The sequence below is a fragment of the Benincasa hispida genome, chromosome 5 (assembly GCF_027475165.1).
Source record: "Benincasa hispida cultivar pf3 chromosome 5, pf3_genome.v1.1, whole genome shotgun sequence".
Classification (NCBI taxonomy): domain Eukaryota; kingdom Viridiplantae; phylum Streptophyta; class Magnoliopsida; order Cucurbitales; family Cucurbitaceae; genus Benincasa; species Benincasa hispida.
In genome coordinates this window covers 59,172,783-59,193,304 of record NC_143482.1, presented here as the reverse complement: position 1 = coordinate 59,193,304, position 20,522 = coordinate 59,172,783, and the positions used below count along the sequence as shown (strand labels likewise).

The 20,522-nt window shown below is 30.9% G+C and overlaps 3 protein-coding genes across 3 annotated transcripts; 2 read left to right on the top strand and 1 right to left on the bottom strand.

Moving 5' to 3' along the window:
- Nucleotides 1–4,719: 4,719 nt before the first annotated feature.
- LOC120078173 (uncharacterized) lies at nt 4,720–10,171 on the bottom strand. Its single transcript, XM_090313625.1, has 6 exons — nt 10,110–10,171; nt 6,917–7,203; nt 6,757–6,838; nt 6,583–6,644; nt 6,406–6,501; nt 4,720–5,028 (listed from the first exon to the last, which is right to left on the bottom strand). Exons 1-5 carry the CDS (start codon nt 10,169–10,171, stop codon nt 6,413–6,415), a joined length of 582 nt encoding a protein of 193 aa, XP_090169751.1. The 3' UTR covers nt 4,720–5,028; nt 6,406–6,412.
- Nucleotides 10,172–11,042: 871 nt separating this feature from the next.
- On the top strand, nt 11,043–14,988 carry LOC120078646 (expansin-like A3). Its single transcript, XM_039032941.2, has 5 exons — nt 11,043–11,158; nt 11,269–11,376; nt 12,126–12,309; nt 13,470–13,602; nt 14,525–14,988. The coding sequence occupies exons 1-5, from the start codon at nt 11,044–11,046 to the stop codon at nt 14,774–14,776; spliced, it is 792 nt and encodes a 263-aa protein (XP_038888869.1). The 5' UTR covers nt 11,043; the 3' UTR covers nt 14,777–14,988.
- Nucleotides 14,989–17,847: 2,859 nt separating this feature from the next.
- Nucleotides 17,848–20,295, top strand: LOC120078572 (expansin-like A2). The gene is made up of 5 exons (XM_039032850.2): nt 17,848–17,971; nt 18,078–18,187; nt 18,564–18,742; nt 19,236–19,368; nt 20,041–20,295. Exons 1-5 carry the CDS (start codon nt 17,848–17,850, stop codon nt 20,293–20,295), a joined length of 801 nt encoding a protein of 266 aa, XP_038888778.1.
- The last annotated feature ends 227 nt before the right edge of the window (nt 20,296–20,522 follow it).

The following is a 20,522-nucleotide window of genomic DNA, read 5'->3' as shown; positions in this document are numbered from 1 at the left end:
TAAGTACAGCTCGACCAATAACTGTTATGTCCATGTAGTTACATCTAACTCCTTAAGTACCATTGAATCCTCTAATGAACATAAGTCATAGTCTTACTATGACTGAGTCCTCTCTTCCAAAGAGAAGTTGTGGCCACTATGTTCAAGCCCCGAAATCAGCCCTTAAGGGAACAATCTATCTACATACCCCTGCTTTGGAGAATGAGTGAATTCCATCTTGTATAAATGAGTTTCTAGCTCCCAGATAAGACAGTTCCCCAAAAAGGTAGGCATGTTGAGTTGGCAATTTGGCCACCCTCACCCATACTAATCAAAGGACCGCCCTTAAAGGTAGGAGTTCCCAAAATACTTGGGATTGAGGTCGTGTCAACTATGGTCGTTTAGGTGAGATGTAAGTCTCAAATATCAACGACATTACATATAGAGTCTATTCATCTCGTGGTCCGATCTTATATAAACTCTTTGTATAGGACACCCCACTTGTATGTCTCCTCATCAATGGTCAGGATCTACCATCTGTAGTAGTTTACAACACTTGTAAACCTCTACAAAGCGGGTCGTATCCGTAGTGTCACCAGGATCAGGTATCCCACCTTAATCCTTATACTATAGACCTATTTAGGTTATCACTTAAGGCATGATTCACTTGTATATCACATATACATGCTTAAATTTACATAAGATAACCATTGAGCTTTGTTTATTGGATACGAGTAAATCCCATAATGAAATAACAATTATTTTATTCATAAAAAAATGTATATAATTATAAACAACAGGACTCTGGGAGAATTAAGACACAATCCTAACAATCTCCCACTTGTCCTAATGCCTCAGGAGACTAATGTACAATACAATAAAAAAATATATACAATATACAAACACTAGGGCATACCCCAGTATCATCTCCCATTTTTCCTAGACAAGATGTCACATGTCCCGTAGACTCAGACTCTCCAGGTGACCCTCGAACACTTTAGTCGTGAGAGCCTTTGTAAAGGGATTAGCAACTTTGTGCTCCGATGCAATCTTCATAACTATCATATCACCGCAATGCACAATCTCTTCGACGATGACTCCAAAGCTCCTTCGAATTTGCCACAGCCATGGTGTTATCATAATATAGAGTGATAGGAAAATCCATATTTTGGACAACTTCCAAATCTGAAAGGAATTTCCTCGGCCAAACAACTTCTTTAATTGCTTCAGAAGTAGCTACGTATTCGACTTCCATAGTGGAGTTCATGATGCATCCTTGCTTAATGCATCCTTACGATCCCGAATGATATGGATCTCTAGAACATACTATGCCTCACCCAAATCTTTCATTTGGAACTGGGCAATTGGCAATTTCTTAATGTGAGTTAGATACCCTACTGTATTCCCAATGAGTAGGATATCATCCACATACAGTACCAGGAAAACTACTGAGCTGTTGATGATTTTCTTATAAACATAAGACTCATCAATGTTCTGATCAAAGTTGAACGACTTGACCGTAGTGTCAAATCTAATGTTCCATGATTTAGATGCTTGTTTCAGCCCATAAATGGACGTATTAAGCTTACAAACTCTTTGTCCTTAATCTGGAACAACAAACCCCTTTAGTTGAGTCATATAGACGGTCTCCTTAAGATTACCATTAAGAAAAGCAGTCTTGACGTCCATTTTCCATATCTCATAATCATAAAATATGGCTATGGATAGGAGTATCCTGATAGACTTGAGCATGACAACAGGTGATAAAGTTTCATCATAGTTAACTCCCTCAACTTGAGTATAACCCTTTGCCATGAGTCCAGGCTTAAAGGTTCGCATCTTTCCATTTAAAGCTCTCTTTCGCTTATAAATCCACTTACACCCAATAGGTCATACACCATAAGGCCGATCCACAAGCTCCTAGAGGTTATTGAAGTATATAGACTCTATCTCCTGGTTCATGGCTTTAATCCATTCATCCTTGTCAACATCTTCCATTACTTTCTTAAAAGACAATGGATCCTCGAGCCCATCATTAGAAATGACGCTCTAGGCTTCAGTCAAACCCAAGTAGCAGTCTAGTGGGTTCATTACCCTCCCACTACGTCAAGTCAATCTCAACTCATGAGCTGGTTGACTAGATGTACCGACCTCAACAACTCTTGTTGATCTTTCGGCCAGTTCAACAACTCTTATTGAACCCTTTGTAGTCACAGTCTCACTAGAAATCTCACATAAAACGAGCTTACTTTGTGGCTTATGATCCCAAATCCTAAAGTGGCATAAATTAGCACATGTGCAAGACAACCCCAAATCCTGAAAGTGGTGTAACTACCTTTACGGCCTCTCCACAGCTCAAAAGGTATTTTAGAAACACTTTTCGAGGGAACATTGTTCAGAATATAGCATGCAGTCTCTATTGCAAAACCCCAAAACGAGTCTGAAAGATAAGTATAACTCATTATAGACCGAACCATGTCCAACAATGTTCTATTTCTCCTTTCTGATACACCATTCTGCTGAGGTGTACCTAGGGTCGAGAGTTGGGGCGAAATCCCATGTTCTATCACATAGTTCTTGAATTGGAGGTCCATATACTCTCTACCATGATTAGATCGTAGTGTTTTTATCTTTTTACCTAACAAGTTTTCAACTTCGATATTATACTCCTTGAACTTGTCAAGGGTTTCAGACTTACGTTGCATTAGGTAGAGATACTCGTACCTTGAATAATCATCTATGAAAGAGATGAAATATTCATGCCCACCTCGAGCCCTAACATTCATCGGACCACAGAGGTCAGAATGTACAAGCTCCAAGGCTTCCTTGGCTCTGTAACTTTTTCCAATAAAATGTCGTTTGGTCATCAGGCATTTGAGGCATGATTCACACACCGGTAAGGAGTTTTCCTATAATCTCTCAATCTTATTGCCACTCCTATTGAGGTTGATGTGACCTAACTTTAGATGCCAAAGATGGGCGTTTTCCTTAGGAGAAACCTTTGGTCTTTTAGCTTTGTCGTTGTACTGAACATTTTAGTATTAAACAAGGCTTTTATGACTAACGGCCTTAGTACATATAAGTTACTTTCCATTGAACCAAAACCAATCTCCATTCCATTCTTGAAAATAAACACTTTATTCTCAGAAAAAGAGACGGTATACCCTTGTTCAATGAGACAAAAAACTGAGATTAAGTTCCTTAATATGAGGAACAACGAAAACATTATCTAGTAACAGATAACGTTTCTTGTCGAAAAATAACTTCAACCTGTCTACAACAACAATTGAGACAACTTCATCAGTACCGACTCTAAGAGTCATCTCTCCCTGTGGCAATGTTTGCCAGGAACTGAATCCTTGGTATGTATTCGGTCAAAGTAAAGGCTTTAAATCGAAATACTAATAAGTTGTTGAAAGCAAAAATACATTGACCTACGTTAGGTTTTAAGAAAATACCCGTTGAAAAATAAACAACATCCAATAAGGTTTAGCAAAACTAACATGAACCCCGTGTGACATCTAGTTTCGTAATGACTCTTCAAAGATTTGGGACAAAAGCCGCCGAAGAGAATAATCACCTTATAGTTTCCATCAATCTTGTAATAGAATTCGGTATGTTATTTATTCTTGAAAATTTAGCATTAATCATCATAGAGATAAATCTTTTTAATATAGATTATAAAATAAATTAATAAATCAATTCCACCAAATAAAAAGTCATGGAAGCGAGTGATTGATTGAGCAAAAAGGAATTCAAAAAGTTGAATCTAAGGAGAGAATGAAATTTTAAAACAGTCCATTAGAAGAAAAAAGTTGATTAAGGAATAATGTTGATATAAATTGAGAATAATAATGAACAGTATAGCATGAGAGCTTCAGATCGAGCACGGACTAAGACACGAGCTTTTTGCATAATGGCTTAGGTCGATTGATTAGTGATATTGGTGATAGGAATGGTAGACATTAGTAATATTGGTGAAAAACCTTGATAAACTTATATGATTTGATTATCAGGTTGCATGTATAATTTTATCAAAGTTTACCAGTAACCTACTATAAAAAAGTCGATATTTATAATTCTATCAAAGTCTATTAGAGTCTTTTAGTAATTAAGTATATCAATGCTATACTTCTATCATTAACTATCGATGATAGGAATGAAACAATGATAGAAGTAGAATCAATGGTGGGTCGCACGATATTTGTGTCCTAATTCTGGATGAAATAAATAAATTAACCGTTTCCACTAAAAATGCAGTACTAGTAACACTGGTCGAATACAAAGAGCCAAATAATTTCTAAGTTAAGTAGGACTTAAGTAATTACAGCACGGGGGAGAAGGGTTTAAAGTTGATTTGATTGCAATAAAATGTAAATAGAATAAAATAAAAGCACAGAGTAGAGGTTTGAGAAATTATATGAGAAAATCTAGCTTGGATTGTAACGAAATTTTCTGTTCAAAATATTTGATCATCAAATTCTCATTACCGAAATTAAATATTTGCTTACACCTAACCAATTTAATTAGAACAACAAACTAAATTGTCATAATCAACTAACTAGTCCAAATCGAACCGTAAAAAGCATGCAAATTCAAATTTGTCCTAATTGCATTAGGGTCTAGGGCTATGTGAGATTGAATATCTAATTTTCAAGCACCTAATTAAATATTTGTTCGATTCAATCACAAGTTGGTTAGAATATTAGTCATCATTATGGATTTGCAAGCTAACCTAGGTGACAAAAACTAATATTTATATAATCGTAATAGCGTCACAACACTAGGGTACAATGTTGCGTCACTGACGGTATTATACTGTGGAGAAAACTTCGAAGTGTCACGATACTATATACTTTTCACAAAATAGGGGCTTTCTGCCTTGAAGTGTTAGGCATAGTGCATAGCTAAGCACTGTTGCGATCCCTCTAGAGGCAAATTGTCATTTTGATATTCTCTTTTTCAGTTGATGCAATTTAGCTCCGTTTTGGCTCGTTGTAGTTCCATTACATCACCAACGACCCGTTCTATCCTTTAAGTGCTTGAAACCTATAGAATAATAAATAAACACATAAAATACAAGACCAATCTAGAATTAAGTGGAGCAAGATAGCTCATTTTCAGTGCTATCAATGATCGACTTTTATAACTGACTATTAATGATAGACTTCTATCACTTCTATATACTTCTATAAAAGTTTATCACAGTCCATAATTAGTATATTTTTTCATTCTTTCACTTCTATTAATGTTGATAGACTTTAATTTGTTACTTGAAATCTATTTATGATAGCAGCCAATATGGCGAAAATACCAAAATTAAAAAAAAAAAAAAAAAAGTAAAGACTATTTTCATAAACAATCTATCAAAGTCTATCATCCATAAACAATCTTATAACATATTAGAGTCTATCAATAAAATGGTCTATATAAGTCATATATTATAATTCTATCACTAACGTACTCTATGTAATGACCCTACTTTCCTACTTACTTCTAGGACGCTATTTCATACATGCATAGGCTTAACCGTACATTTCTTTTTCCTAAACAAATAATAAAAGAGGCAAAATTTTATTTAATAGTGCTCAAATGAGCAAAGATAAGAAAACATAAATAAATAATAATAAATAAACTAAAACAAAAATAAAATAAAATAGAAATTTACCGTTCGGGGTACACCTAAACCCAACTTTAAAATGAAAAACAATTAAATAGTCAAATAATAAAATTAATGAATATTGCATGAGAGTTTAAAACGCCTAACTCCTAAACCAGACTCCAAAACATGATACTAAGTGCAGAAGCAGTAAGTCGTCCTAATGGCCAGGTGATGGATCTCTCTTGTCATGCGTCAGTCTATCATTACCCTTACCTGAAAAATAGGAAAAGAAAATGGTGAGTATAAAAGTATACTCAGTAAGTGGTCCACGGACCCAGTGATCGGTTAGTCTTTCCATTGGGCCAAAGTGCACAAGGCATCATAGGCATAGGCAACATAGGCAGACATAAGGGGCGAACCCCAAGGCACGCTTCAATAAGTAGTGACACCTAAGGTTACAGGCATAAACATAAGTGGTGATCCCAAAAAGAACACTGTACATAAGCATAGGGCGTGGGCCCAGAGGCTCACAACATGTGATGTGCATAGCCCAATGGCAACACTAACAGTCACTAAAATCTCAATGGACATAAGCATGCAATCAAGGCCATGAATCCTGGTAGTCATTAAAATCTCATACATAAGCATGCAATCAAGGCCATGAATCATCATCAAACTTTATCACAATTACCCATACATCAAACTTTAGCACAGTTACCTATAGATCAGCACATTTTACTCATACATACAGTGACACAAGAATTTTCCTTCTGACTAGCAGGCTTATTAAGATCTTAGGGCAATACCGGCAGTAAATCATTTACCTCGAAATTATGTCGAACAGTTAGCAACCAAACTCCAATTATCAACCAACCCTCTTTGTCTTGAATCAGACACTCGAATCAGACACTCGAATTGCCCTAGAATAAACCAATTTAATGTTAAACCTTATAAACACAACATATTTCCCCAAATTGCACCAAAAACTTCAAACCACTCACCCAAAAGAATGCCAACGTAACCAGAACTACACTGAGCTCCAAGGACGGAATCCAAAATAGTCCTAAGCCAAGTTGAAATGTTTCAAAACTAAATTCTAAAATCCAATAAACACCAACATTCACCAAACCAACTGGGAAAACAAGATTTAAATTAGAACAACCAATATAGCTTACCAAAAGGCGCCCAAGCAAACCTTGATACTGCTGGACAGCATCGACAAAATGTCTTGAATCCTGAATTGAGCAACAACGCAGCCTGAATTAATTTAAATCAGACCAAAAATTGGTATCCATTCAGAACCCATTAACTAAAAACCAAAAACTTAAATCTTACCAAAACCACGTTCTTGGCAAAACCGGAACAGTCGGCGACTGGCGGACGCAGAACGGAAACAGAAGAAAAACAATCGAAGAAGCGACGACACGGTTGGAAACGAACGAAACTTCGCGTGGCTGAAACGATCAGAACCTTGCGCGGTTGGAGACTCACGATCGAGCAGCGAACGACGGGCGAGACGCGCTGGGCTGAGGCGCGAGGAGGCGGCGGCGGAGTAGCTGGGTGAAGAAGGCTTCGTGCGGCTAGAATGAGGAAGAAAAAAAGAAAAAAAAGAATTTTTTTCTCTTGCACGCAAACAGAGGTTCCCTAAACCCTCATTTATAACCTTATTTCCCCTTCTCTTTTCTTTAATTTAACTATTAACCCTCTTTTTTTTTAAACATATATATGCATAAATCTTTGGGGTGTCACATCCTATATACTTCTATCATTATCTAATCCAATTTAATCCAAATTATTTAATCAAGATAATAAACAATAAGTTTATCACTAAGACAAAGCTTTCAAACAAATAAAGTATCAAATAAGTCTATCAATGTTCTCTCATTGATAGATAGATATAGATTCTATTACTTTTTACGATCACTAAAATCGATAATTTTAGACCTTCGACCTTTTTTTGTGTCTTCAATGAATTTTTTGGACATTTTCTATAGTCTAAAAATAAATTTTACTATATTTACAATTAATTTTAATTTTTCTATTTTGTAACGTTTTACCCTCATTAAACATTATTTCAAGAGATATTTTGAAATTAATTTTTTTCAAACATGACAATGTCGAATAAAACTTTTCACTTTTCTTATAGAAAAACAAAAAATTAAAATCCAATCAAATTTTAGATTTATATAATAAACTTATTTGATAACTATTTGATTTTTTTTTATTTTTAAAAATTAAGATTATAAATATTTGTAATCCACACGTTTCTATGTTTAGTTATCTATTTTTTATTTCTTTATGAGTGCTTTTAAATATTGAGCCAACTTATATATAAAAAAAATTTAAAAGGAATTTTTTAAACATTTGTAAAATTCAAGTATTTTCTTTAGTAAAAATGTAAACCGTAATTGATAAATTAAAAATCAACAAACATAAATTTTGAAATTAGCCGAAAATAAAAATGAGACCTTAATTTTGAACGTTGGTGGGTTTCAAAATTCGCTAGTCAAATTAAAATTTCCACCCCTTCTCAATAAGGGCTTTTTTTTGGTCTACTTAATGAGGTTTATTTATGAAGAAGGTGGCTTTTTTAAGGAGCGAAAGAATGTGACTTAGTCACGTGTGAATACTTTATAGTTGGAAAATTATTAATAAAAAAATCTAAAAAATATTTAGATTTCATAACAAAAGTTCCAAAAATAATTTGTATTTTTTGAAATTTTTTGCTATAAAATGTAAATATTTTTAAATATATTTTATTTTTAAAAAGATGCCTTTATAGTATCTATTTTATATAGTTTATTAATTTATTAATATAACGATAAACTAGCACCTTGTAATATATTGATTGTGTGATTTTGTTTTTGATAATATGTAGGGTGAGAAAACTGAGTCTTTTATCTCAAGGTTTACAATACAAAGTAGTGTGCCAATTAAGCTACACTTATTTTGGCTACTCACTTAGGTTTCATTTGGTAACCATTTTGTTTTTGTTTTTGTTTTTGAGAATTAAACTTATAGACACTATTTCAACTTTCAAATTTATTCCTTTGTTATCTATTTTTTACCAACGGTTTAAAAAATAAGTCAAAATTTGAGAATTTTAAAAAATGGCTTTTAAAAAGTTATTTTTGTTTTTGAAATTTGGTTAAGAATTCAACCATTATACTTAAGAAAGATGCAAACAATTGTAAGAAATGTGGAGAAAATAGGCTTAATTTTTAAAAATTAAAAATAAAAAACGAAATGGTTATCAAACGGGATCTTAGTGATTTGGTTTTATAGTATGTTCTTTAGTATAATAATAGTCGGGAGATTCGAACTACAAATCTCTTGGTCACTAACATGCATGGTATGTCAATTGAGAAATGCTCACTTTGGCAAAAGTTTATTTTCTTAATGTCATGGCTCGAATGAAGAGGGAGGAAAAAATATGTATGTTTTTTTAAGAATACATTTATCAAAGATAAATAAAGGACATTGAGTTTAATAACAGGTTAAGAGATGATGGATTCTATCTATGGTAGCCACTTACCTATAATTTAATATCTTACAAGTTTCGTTTGACACTCAAATATTTGAAGGTTAAACGAGTTGTCCTATGAAATTAGTCGAGATATGCATAACCTGACTCATACACTCATAAATATATATATATATAATAAGAAATTTGTTTACTTCTTATATTTTAAGACAAAAAAGTAGAGAGGATAATGATTAATGTCATTTCAATTCTTTTCTCAACAAATGTGAAAAAAATTGCTTGTTGCTGGATTGAATTGGAGACCATCAACGTGTTAGACTGATGTGATAACCAACTACACCACGATAAAGTATAACTTAATTGATTTATATATATTATATCAACAAAAAGATTAGAAAAAGATTAGAAGTTTAAATCTTTTACTCCACATCACCACAAGAAAGTTGACCATTTTCGAAGGTCACAACTTTTGAAAAAATATTTAATAGACCTTTGATATATTCTTTTTCAAAGGTTATCTCAACCTTTAAAAAGTGTCGAAATAGATCCTGTCAAAAAAACTTTTTCGAAAGGTTTGCTAACTTTTGAAAATTATTATTTTTCAAAGATTTATTAATCTTCGAAAATTATTATTTTTCAAAGGTTGCATACCTTTGGTAGTTGTCAAATTATTCATCGATGATTAATTATTGCCAAATGGTGTTTTTCAAAGGTTTTCATTATATTTGAAGACTTATAATACTATTTTCAAAGATGTTAAAGCCTTCAAATATACGTCTTTAACAAAAATTGTAAATCATTAAAAAAAAATCACCAAATCATAATTAAATCAAAACCCAAAATTACAAAAAGCCAAATGAACAAACAATAATCTCAAAATTTTCTATAAATCTCCTGTTTGGAACTCATCTTCCACATTCGTAATACACAATAGATTAATTGTGTCTCATGAATAAAAAACGTAGACAATATTTTAGAACCAAGAGTCTGAAAGCGAACACCGTTATAGCAGGATTATAACCAGACATAATTGGATTCTCTTACAATTCATCATCATCATTTATATTTGGTCTTCCATAATTCTTAAACATACTCCCAAGGGACATCTCCAACTAGCATCCAATCCTCCTCGCTATCTTCACATGCGAGCACAAACTTAGAGGATTTATATCCAAAAGCTTAGATAGATTCCTGTTTGTTCTTGGTCTCTACGAAAAGAAAGTAGATATCCAAATAGAGCACTTCATAGAAAAATTAAATATTTCACTTTCAACAATGGAATATGATCAAAGTTAACGAAAAGAAGTTAAACAAGCTTTAAATTTCTTATTGCTCAAAATCACCTTCCTCTCTTGATCTCTTCTCAAAATTATGATACCTTAGCATCTTATTAAACAAGCTTGAAATTAGAGAAAACAAAGACCACCTTCTCTTTAGCAAGTTTTATATAAGAAAGCAAACATATAAAAAGAATATAAGTGAATATAACTTCACATGTAACTCTTATATTACATCAATCAATAACTTTCATATTATTAAAAACATTTGAAACCATTTCAAGGCTTTGTCAAACAGTCATAACAAAGAATTTAGAACCATCCTGTTAGAGGTTAGGAGTTTATTCCTCATTGTTAAGATATAAAAAAAAAAAAAAAAAACAATCAACCCAATAACAAAAAACATTTTAAATCTCAATAAAATATGGTTATGCTTCACATTCTCATATTTATTAATTCTCATGCATGTTGATATGCTAATATCCAAGAAGCATCCTAAGGAATACAATATTAATGTATACAAATAAGAGTCGGTGGGAACAAAGTCCAATCATTCCACGTGAAAAAATATACCTAAAAGTTATACACCAAACTCATTGGGAAAGGATTATCCAATGGGAGTCTTCTTAATTTTATCCAAATGTAACTATATAAACACATCTTTTTTCTCCTCCTCTCTCATAATTTCATTGGCATTTGAAATGGCTTTGTTTGTTTGCCTTCTCTTTTTCTTCCTTGCCTCATTCACTAGTGCTTGTGATCGTTGTGTTCACCGATCCAAAACCGCTTATTTCTCAAATGATTCACCACTTTCATGTACATTTATCCCAAAATCTTTGCTATTTCCACTCACTTTTTTTATCTCAAATTCTAGATCTTCTCTTCTCTTCTGATACTTTTATTGAATAATCTGTCTAATTTTTTAGCTGGGGCTTGTGGCTATGGCCCCTTAGCACTTGGCTTCGTTGACGGACATCTCGCTGCAGGCATTCCTTCCCTTTATAAAGAGGGTGTTCATTGTGGCGCATGCTATCAGATAAAAAGTTATATAATTTATCAATATTTGTTTTGAGCAATACTTTCGTGCATTATGGATTTCACCTATTTTGTGCCATCCCCTCCAAAAACTGCACGCAATTAAAGCATTTTTCATAAGTAATATCTTGATATTTCAAGATTTAGTAAATTTTTTTTAAATAAAAAAATAATAATTGCTACACACACTTGTTTACTTCGATATTTTGGCTTGTCACAAATGAGTATTAATGTTTTTTTTTTTTTAAAAAAAAGAAACAATAAATTAGCAAGTCATGTTTTGGAATAAAGCTGAAATTGTTAAAATTAATTTTTAATCCATTTAAAATCATTTTCAAATATGTTTTTAGTGACCCAAATTCAATTGCAAAGGTATGAAAGTCAAATTTTAAATTATAAAATCAAACAACAGATATATTTTCTTGTAATTTTGGATACGAATGATAAAAATTATTTTAACCATAGAGTAATGGGTATATATCATATCAGCATTTTATTTAAAAATGTATTTTGTACAAACACACATGCCAACCACAAACTAATTAAATATTGTTTTCATGTGCTTCTTGATAATTACTTTTAAGTCCTAAAACAATTCAATAAATTTTTGGATACGCTCCTCATAATTTTTCTAAAACATTTATAAATCATTTCCAAAGCAATACAATCTTTTACATCTTATCCAATTATTAAATTATAAAAAAATGTTTTATTATTTTACTGATTTGGTGAAAAAATACACTGTTGTAGATAAGGTGTAAAGACAAGAAAATTTGTAGCAAAACGGGGACCAAAGTAATTTTGATTGATCAGAATGTACAGAGCAATAGAACTGATTTTATTTTGAGTAAGAAAGCTTTCTCTGCCATGGCTCAGAAGGGCCATCAGAAGAATATTTTGAGACGTGGGACTCTAGACATTGAATACAAGAGGTTAGCTTTTCTTTTATATCATGGTTTTGTTTCGTCACTATTATATAAATATTCGCTGTTTGTCGTTTATAAATTAAGTTTGTAAACACTAAATTTAGATATGAATTTATTATTATTATTATTGTTATTATTATTATTATTATTTTGTCATCTAGTTTTAAAGATGTTTTCAAAATGTAAGTCAAGTTTTAAAGACTAAAAAAAGCAAAAATAGTTCTTGATTTTTTTATTTTGGCCACTATAAATTCAAATGGTTTCTTGAAAAGATGAAGACCAATGTATATAAACAATGAGAAATTATAAGTTCAATTAAAAAAAAAAAAAAAAAAATTAAGGTTTCAATTATAAGAATTTAATTTTTACTTTTCTATTTTTGAAATCTATGCTTGTTTCCTCTCCAATTCTTTTATTATGATTTTCTTCTTTCACTTAAATTTTTAGATAAATTTATAAAGAAATTTTTCCAAAATTTAACTTGATTTTTGAAACATTAGTAGAATGTGGATAACAAAACATTAAAATAACTTAAGTAGTGTTTATAAGTTTAATTTTAATGAATATGTTAATGTGCATTTCATATGAAAAAAAAAGTTAACTTATTATATTTTAATTCAATCCTTAAACTTTTCATGTTATATTATATTTAGTCTTTGTATTGAAGAAGTTTCTATCAAATCGTGAGACTTTCTTTGTTGCTAATAAGTTTATATTGGTAATCCCATTAATTTAATGCCCAATGAAATCAATCTATCATATGATATTTAAATAATATATCTATTTTCATTTTCCATAAAACTTAAATAATACACCAATAGTTAGTGCACTATCAATAATCACAAAGTGATATATCAAAGAGGTTTATTTATAAATTCGGATCAATTTAGTTCTTATAATTTTAAAAATTATGATTTAATATTTATAGTTTGATAAAAATCTCATAATATATAGAGATTATGTATACGAATTTTATTAAATCATAGAAACTAAATTCTAATTATTAACTATAAGCACTAAATTCTAACTTTCTTTCAGTCATACGTATCAAATTTGTAATTTAACCTATAAATCTTTTATAGATATATGAAAACTAAAAATAATTAAATACGCAAAAAAAATAAAAAAGGGACCATTTATATTATGGGTGGAGCATGGTTTTGCAGGATGCCTTGTGAATACAAAAAACAAAATTTGTCAGTAAGAATTGAAGAGTCAAGCCAAAAGCCCCATCACATGGCTCTTAAGTTCCTCTTCCAAGGTGGGCAGACAGATATTGTATTGGTTCACCTTCATCCGGTAAGCTCAAAACCCCTCACCACATAAATTCATTCATTCATTCATTTTTGCAAAGCTCAATCAACTTTAATGTTAAAGATTCGATTCTCCCATCCATACGTATTGTTAAAAGAAAAATTCATTCATTTCCGAGTCTATTTAGATGCATATAAGTCCTCGAAGATGTTTGAGACGTTAAGTTGATTATTATAGTTTGTTGGATATAATAGTCTGTATTTAAGGTATAGAATATTCTTATATGAGTTATAATAGTTTGTGTTTGAAGTAATGACTATTTTAGTATGGATAGAAAATAGTTAACTATGTAGCAAAAAAGAAATAGTAAAACACTGTAACGGAAAAGGATTTAAATCAAAATATTGTAGTAAATTGTAGGTCACAGTAGTTGGAAATACCAACTATTATAACTGGAGCTCGAAATATAAGGCCCACTTCGACTTCAAGTTAGGTCCCAAACACCTCCTTAACAAATGTCGAGGACACTACATTGTTTATTACAACTAGTAATTATTATAGCTTCTAACTTATAATAGTTTGTATTTGGGATGCATACTATTGTAGTTTGGATTATAATAGTCTATGTTTGAAATGTATTATTTTTCAAAAGAGTTTAAATAAAAATGATTATTTTTTTTAAAAAAAAAACATTTTGGGCTATAGAGAAAATGTTTTTTCCCTAAAAAAAATCAATTTATTTAAACTCTTTTATTAAAAACTATTTAAAATATATTTAAAAATTATTTCAAAGTTATTTCGAGTGGTCATATATTTAAATTTTTTTTTAAAAAAAAACATATTTCAAAATTAATCCCGTGAAAAGTTACACTAAACACGGCTCAATCTAAACATAAAAATTTGAGACAACTCGGCCTTTTATGGACAAAAACATAAACTAAGTTGATGAACAATGTTGGTGGAAAAGGTGAATACAGGAAGAACGGCGTTCATGACCAGAAGACATGGGACGGCAGTGTGGGAAATCGACACGGTGCCGGAGGCGGCAGTGATGTTTCAGATAAGGGTGATTTCGGGGTTCGATGGGATGTGGATCAATGCGGAGCGGGCGGTTCCGGCGGACTGGAAGCCAGGGATGATCTACGACCTTGGAGTTCAGATAGATACCATTGCCAAAGGACAAGAGAACTGCACAAAGTGTGATGAAGGGCATTGGTGATTAATAAATAAATTAGAAAAAAAAAAACAAGACCATATGACAAAATGGTGGTCTATTTGAGGTTTTATTTTGTTATGTTTTTAGAATGGAGAAATGTGTTAGTTGCAACTTATAGGTTTGCTGCAAAATTGTTCTTTTGTTATGTATCTAAGGAATATGAAAACTTTTTGAAATATGTTTAACAATAATTAATTATTAAGAAGTATCACATATTGTGTTGGCTATTGTTGTTAATTAGTCTATAATTTTTTATATTTTTTCATAGAGGGGTTATTTGTTCCAAGTGAATGAAATAAAAACATGCTTTGCATTCTCCAAGTTACTATCTTTGGTGTTTTTTCCTACGGTAAGGTATCAAATATTTACATCTCAAGACATGTATATACGTTTCTATAGATTTTATATCAACACAAGCACTTATTTCAACTTGTTAAATGCTTATTTTGTCTACTCACAAATTTCTCTAATATATCTATAGATTGACTACAATATTTTATCAATTTTTTTCTTATTGGTATGGAAAGATACTTTTTATATTGACATTTCAAACTTGGGTTAAAAAGATAAAGATATGAAGATTGAAGGTAGATGGGAAATTGTTAGAATAGTACGTTTAATTTTTTACCTTATAAAACTAGTATCTTTTTTAAAAATTCGTAAAAATAGTTTTTTTCGGTTCATCTCAAGTGAGATCAACCATGATATTTTAGTTAAAAAAATCAAAATTTTCCAACTTATCGGTTGTTTGGGGCTTTCTTGGTACATTTCACCAGATTATACACAGAGATTATGTGTATTTTGGTGTTAATCCAGTGCAAAATAACACCGAGATTCTATATTTTTTAGCTTTCTCAATGAAATTCAAAACTCATATATTTGAACTTTCTCGATGGAATCTTGGACAGAATTAACACCGAGATTCTATATATATCCCAAGTCTTATCCAATTTCTTGAAAAATTTGATCTTTACAAAAATTTAAAAATGTTGAAAAAAAATCTATTTTGATAACTGAAAAATCTATTTTATATTTTGGAAATTCATATAATTGTGAAAATATAAATTATGCAAAAGATCTGAAAAATTAAGTAATAATTTGATATAATATTTAGTAAACATAACCGAATTTGGAGAAAATTTGAAAATAATATAAGATTTGGTATAAGGTTTGGAAAGATTAAATTAAAAAAAAATAGCAAAAGTAGCAGGAATGTCTAAAATAATCGATAAGTTAGAAAAAGTTGATTTTTTCTAACTAATTCTCGATGATCGATCTCGTCCAAGATGGACGGAGAAAAACTATTTTATGAATTTTCAAAAAATGTGCTAGTTTTATAAAGTGAAAACCTAAATATGCTATTTTTTACAATTTTCCAAGGTGGATAGAAAAATTAAAAAATGAAATCTAAGTGACTTAGACCTAATTTGAGATTGTTGTAGTTTTTAAAATAATTATTGGCAACCGTACATCTAGAGAAATGAGATGTGAAATAAATTAAATTAGTGTTAAGGTAAATTTTGGCAGAAAACCTAAAGAAGAAGGTTATAGTGATTGGTTAAATAATGCTAGATTGTTGTGATTAGTAAGGACCAAGTTGAGTATAGTGCTTACGAAATAAAGACTAAATTATTTGATTTTAGATATAATAACTAAAATAAATATATGATTAAATTTTTTTTATATAATTTATAATTAAATAACTATTTAAAACTGTTTACTCAAGATTAATTAATAAATAGTGTTGTATTCGACTTATGAAAACTAGAAGATAGGTTTGATTGATTAGGTGATAAAGAACTAGATAATACAATAAATTTCGACTTAGAACATAAATTGAAATTTGAAAATTAAAAAATGTATATGATTTCAAGAAAATCTAAAAGTTAGTAGGAACTGGTTTTAAAATAGTACGAAATGAATGTGTTTCTAAAAATGATTTTAACAAATTCAATCTCAATCTATTTTATCGAACATAAAAGATGGTTAAGATTTTTCTTTTATGAGTACTTGGAGGGCATGTGGGGCATTGAGTTTGGACTGCAAACTATTTATTAAGCGTTACAATAGCTTTTCTATTTTAGTCTGAGTAGAAAATCGTAAACATAGTACCAAAGAGGGAGAGAGGGGATTAGTGAAAATAGTAAATAAGGTAACAAATAGAGTTTGAAATAGTATTTACTATAATTAATTGTAGGTTATAAATAGTTATAAATGTCACTATTATATTTGAAGTCCTAAACATGAAGTATACTATAATATCTCACTCCATCAATTTTAAGTAAGTTGGGGCTGGAACAATCCCTTAAGTATGTACTAAGAGGGTGTTTGGATTAAGGAGTAGAATAATGAGAAGTGAGAAGTTAGGAGTTATGAAGTCTAAAGAGTTGTGAACACCTAAAATCCACCGTGTAAGGAGTTGATAAAATATAAAATTGATGTTTTTTTAGTAGTGGAATCCACCAACTTCTTAGGCCATACAAGGAGTAGAGTTCATTACTACTTTTCAATTCCTACTTCACAACTCTTTGGGCTAAATACATCCTTACATCTCTCTAAAAACAAGTCCAAATACATTTTTAGAGATAAGAGATTAAAACACTATTTTAATAGAAAAGTAATGTACCCTTCACCCCCAACTTGTCCCATCAACACATCTAATCTGATAAAATGCAAGTACAATTGGTGAATAACTTTTTGCATAAAATAATACTTTACATAGGAACCTATAAAATGGTGCATTATCTGCAATGAAAAGCCACCAAAATTTAGATGGGTGGGGGGAGGCCATTAGGCAAAATATTGGAACTCTCCCCTACTTTTGACCCAGCAGCTATCTATTCAACAAAAATAAAGCCAATGGCTATGGCTTTTGCTGTGTTCTCTTGTAAAAATCCATGTCCTTTCTTTATCCAACTGATTCATAAAACATCCATCCCAATTTGCCATATGGGAACTGCCAACCCCTCTTTCTCCACACACACTCATTTTATATGCATCATCCTATATAGATCATCACCCTACTAAATGTTTCTCACAACTCATATAATCTTTTCTCTATATTTAGGAAAAAGATGGCTTCTTCGTTTCTCGCCTTTGTTAGCTTCTTCGTTCTCGTGATCTCTTTTGCTAATGCTTGTGAACGTTGCATTCATCAATCAAAAGCTGCTTATTATTATAGTGATGCACCTATTCTATGTAAATATTTCATAATTATTCTTTTAGGTGTTATTTTTTTTTTAAATATAAGTTGATTTTTTTATTATGTTAAAGTGATTAATTAAATGGGTTTAATTTGATATAGATGGGGCTTGTGGCTATGGTTCCTTGGCAAATGAATCTTTCCATGGATACATTGCTGGTGCAGTGCCTTTGCTATACAAACAAGGAGCGGGTTGTGGTGCTTGCTTTCAAGTATACATGCATATTCTTCAATCTCGTAGATCGCGTCTAGTAACTATCTGGTTTTTTTAATTGTTAATTTTTAAAATTATTGTTCTTGTTTTACAAAAATTCTTAATCATGATTTTCATATTTTTTATGTAGAGATATGAATATTTAGTCGAATTCCAAAACCAAAAACAAATCTTTGAAACCTACATTTCTTTTTTTAGTTTTCAAAATTTAACTTGGGTTTTGGAAACAAGTAATAAAACATACAGATCAATAGATAGAAGTGGTGTTTGTATCTTAATTTTTAAAAACAAAAAATCAAATGAGTGTTAACTTTCTCCGTAATTATTATTATTATTTTTTTTCTTTCCATAAGTGGTAGTTCATTATGTTTCAGGTGAGGTGCAAGAACAAGAAGCTATGCAGCCCAATAGGAGCTAAAATAGTTTTGACAGATCAAAATTATGATAACCGAACTGATTTTGTTCTTAGTAGGAAAGCTTTCTCAGGAATGGCTCGATGGGGCATGGCTCAACATCTTATGAAACTTGGAATGGTTGATATCGAATACAAGAGGTAAATGCTCTTCCTATTTTATGATCACGGTTGAGAATTTCGTATTGCAAAGGTGTGAATACCTCACGATTTTTATTAAATACACAAGTTTATTATTCATCTCATTGTTAATTGGTTATGAGACGATAGAATTCTATGTATAAATAATATGTTATCATAACCCATGAAGCTCAAACGGTCGTATTTAGTCAGAAAAAAAAAAAAAAAAAAAGATCCGACCTAAGAATGATGTGAATCCAAAAGAAACACTTGCTTGCGATGACACATTTGAACATTCCACAAAGAAAAGATGGGACGAATGCCTCACACAATCTTTTATAGGATGTACCTGAGTTTAATTAGGAACATTCCACATTTATGTTTATCTAATACTGATCAACTTGTTAGGACTTTGTTATTTAATTAACCAATCACATGCTTTGAAAATTTTTCCAAATGACTTTGCTAGAAATCTCAACACATTTTGATGTGTTTCATATGTTGCATATATTAGGGTACCTTGTGGATACAAAAACAAAAACTTGTTGGTGAGAATAGAAGAATGGAGTAACAAGCCATACTACTTGGCCATGAAATTCCTTTACCAAGGTGGCCAGACAGAAATAAAAGCAATTGACATTGCTCAAGTAAGCTAACAACTCACACAAAACCCAATACCATGGAAAAAAATTATTTTTCATAACAGCTTCAAATATAGAAAAATAAACTACAATATTTACGAATATAGTAAAATTTCACTGTTTATCTGCGATAGACCGCGATAAATTACTATTTATGTCATGATAGATACAGATGGTAGACTATCACGGTTTATAATGGTTATCATAGATAGACTGTGATATTTTGCTATTATTTATAAATATTTTCAGTAGTTTTGTCATTTAAAATAATTTCCCTTTTGACCATATATTTGTAACACTAAATTAAAAAGAAAAAAAAAGTATATTTATCGAGGATATTTTTTTACCATTTTTATATGATACATAGATATTACTCCTCTACATATCAATTGATTTTGAGATAAAACTCCACGTCTTTATTTAATATGGTATCATAGTCCACATAAAACCCAAAATTAGGTTCCGAACAAAGAACAATGAATCCAAGGAGACACCACATCTTGAGAAGATATATATATATGTATATATATTTTGAAGATCGATCTCACATCAGAAATATGAAGATACCCTAGAATTTTTTTTATAAAAATAACGAGTTACTCATCTCATTACCAAATAATTTTGAAACGAAACCCATGTTCATCTAACATTTACTTCATTGATTTCTTTCAATTATAGGTTGGTTCTTCAGATTGGGAACCTTTGAAGAGAAACTATGGAGCTATTTGGGATACAAGTAAAGTACCTGAAGGAGCATTGCAACTAAGAATTGTGGTGGCTTCAGGATATGATAATGAGAATTGGATTTGGACAAATTATGAAATTCCAGCTGATTGGAAAAATGGAGAAACTTATGATACAGGAATTCAAATTGAAGATATCGCCAAAGAATTTTGCTCCCCAAGAGAGTGTGGGGATAGAATATGGAAATAAATATGGTCATATGCATATGGGAAGAAACAACAGAGAAATCCTATAAAATTTATATAGATAATTTTAGTATTTATTCCTTAATGTTTGTATAAGATCATATGTAGAAGGATTCAATATAGAATTCTATGAAATCAATAAAATAATGGATACTCAAAATAATAATAATAATGGAACATTTAGAATATTTAATGATGCCTTGCTCTGTCCTCTCTACTACCATTTCAATT

Coding starts and splice junctions, on each gene's coding strand:
- LOC120078173 (XM_090313625.1), bottom strand. CDS start 10,171: ATGTCCCTTGGGAGTATGTTTAAGAATTATGGAAGACCAAATATAAAT. Junction 7,204..10,109: donor ATAAATGATGATGATGAATT/GTAAGAGAATCC, acceptor TTTGCGTGCAAG/AGAAAAAAATTCTTTTTTTT. Junction 6,645..6,756: donor GTTTGCTTGGGCGCCTTTTG/GTAAGCTATATT, acceptor AACTTGGCTTAG/GACTATTTTGGATTCCGTCC.
- LOC120078646 (XM_039032941.2), top strand. CDS start 11,044: ATGGCTTTGTTTGTTTGCCTTCTCTTTTTCTTCCTTGCCTCATTCACT. Junction 11,159..11,268: donor AAATGATTCACCACTTTCAT/GTACATTTATCC, acceptor CTAATTTTTTAG/CTGGGGCTTGTGGCTATGGC. Junction 12,310..13,469: donor CTAGACATTGAATACAAGAG/GTTAGCTTTTCT, acceptor ATGGTTTTGCAG/GATGCCTTGTGAATACAAAA.
- LOC120078572 (XM_039032850.2), top strand. CDS start 17,848: ATGGCTTCTTCGTTTCTCGCCTTTGTTAGCTTCTTCGTTCTCGTGATC. Junction 18,188..18,563: donor GTTGTGGTGCTTGCTTTCAA/GTATACATGCAT, acceptor ATTATGTTTCAG/GTGAGGTGCAAGAACAAGAA. Junction 18,743..19,235: donor GTTGATATCGAATACAAGAG/GTAAATGCTCTT, acceptor TGCATATATTAG/GGTACCTTGTGGATACAAAA.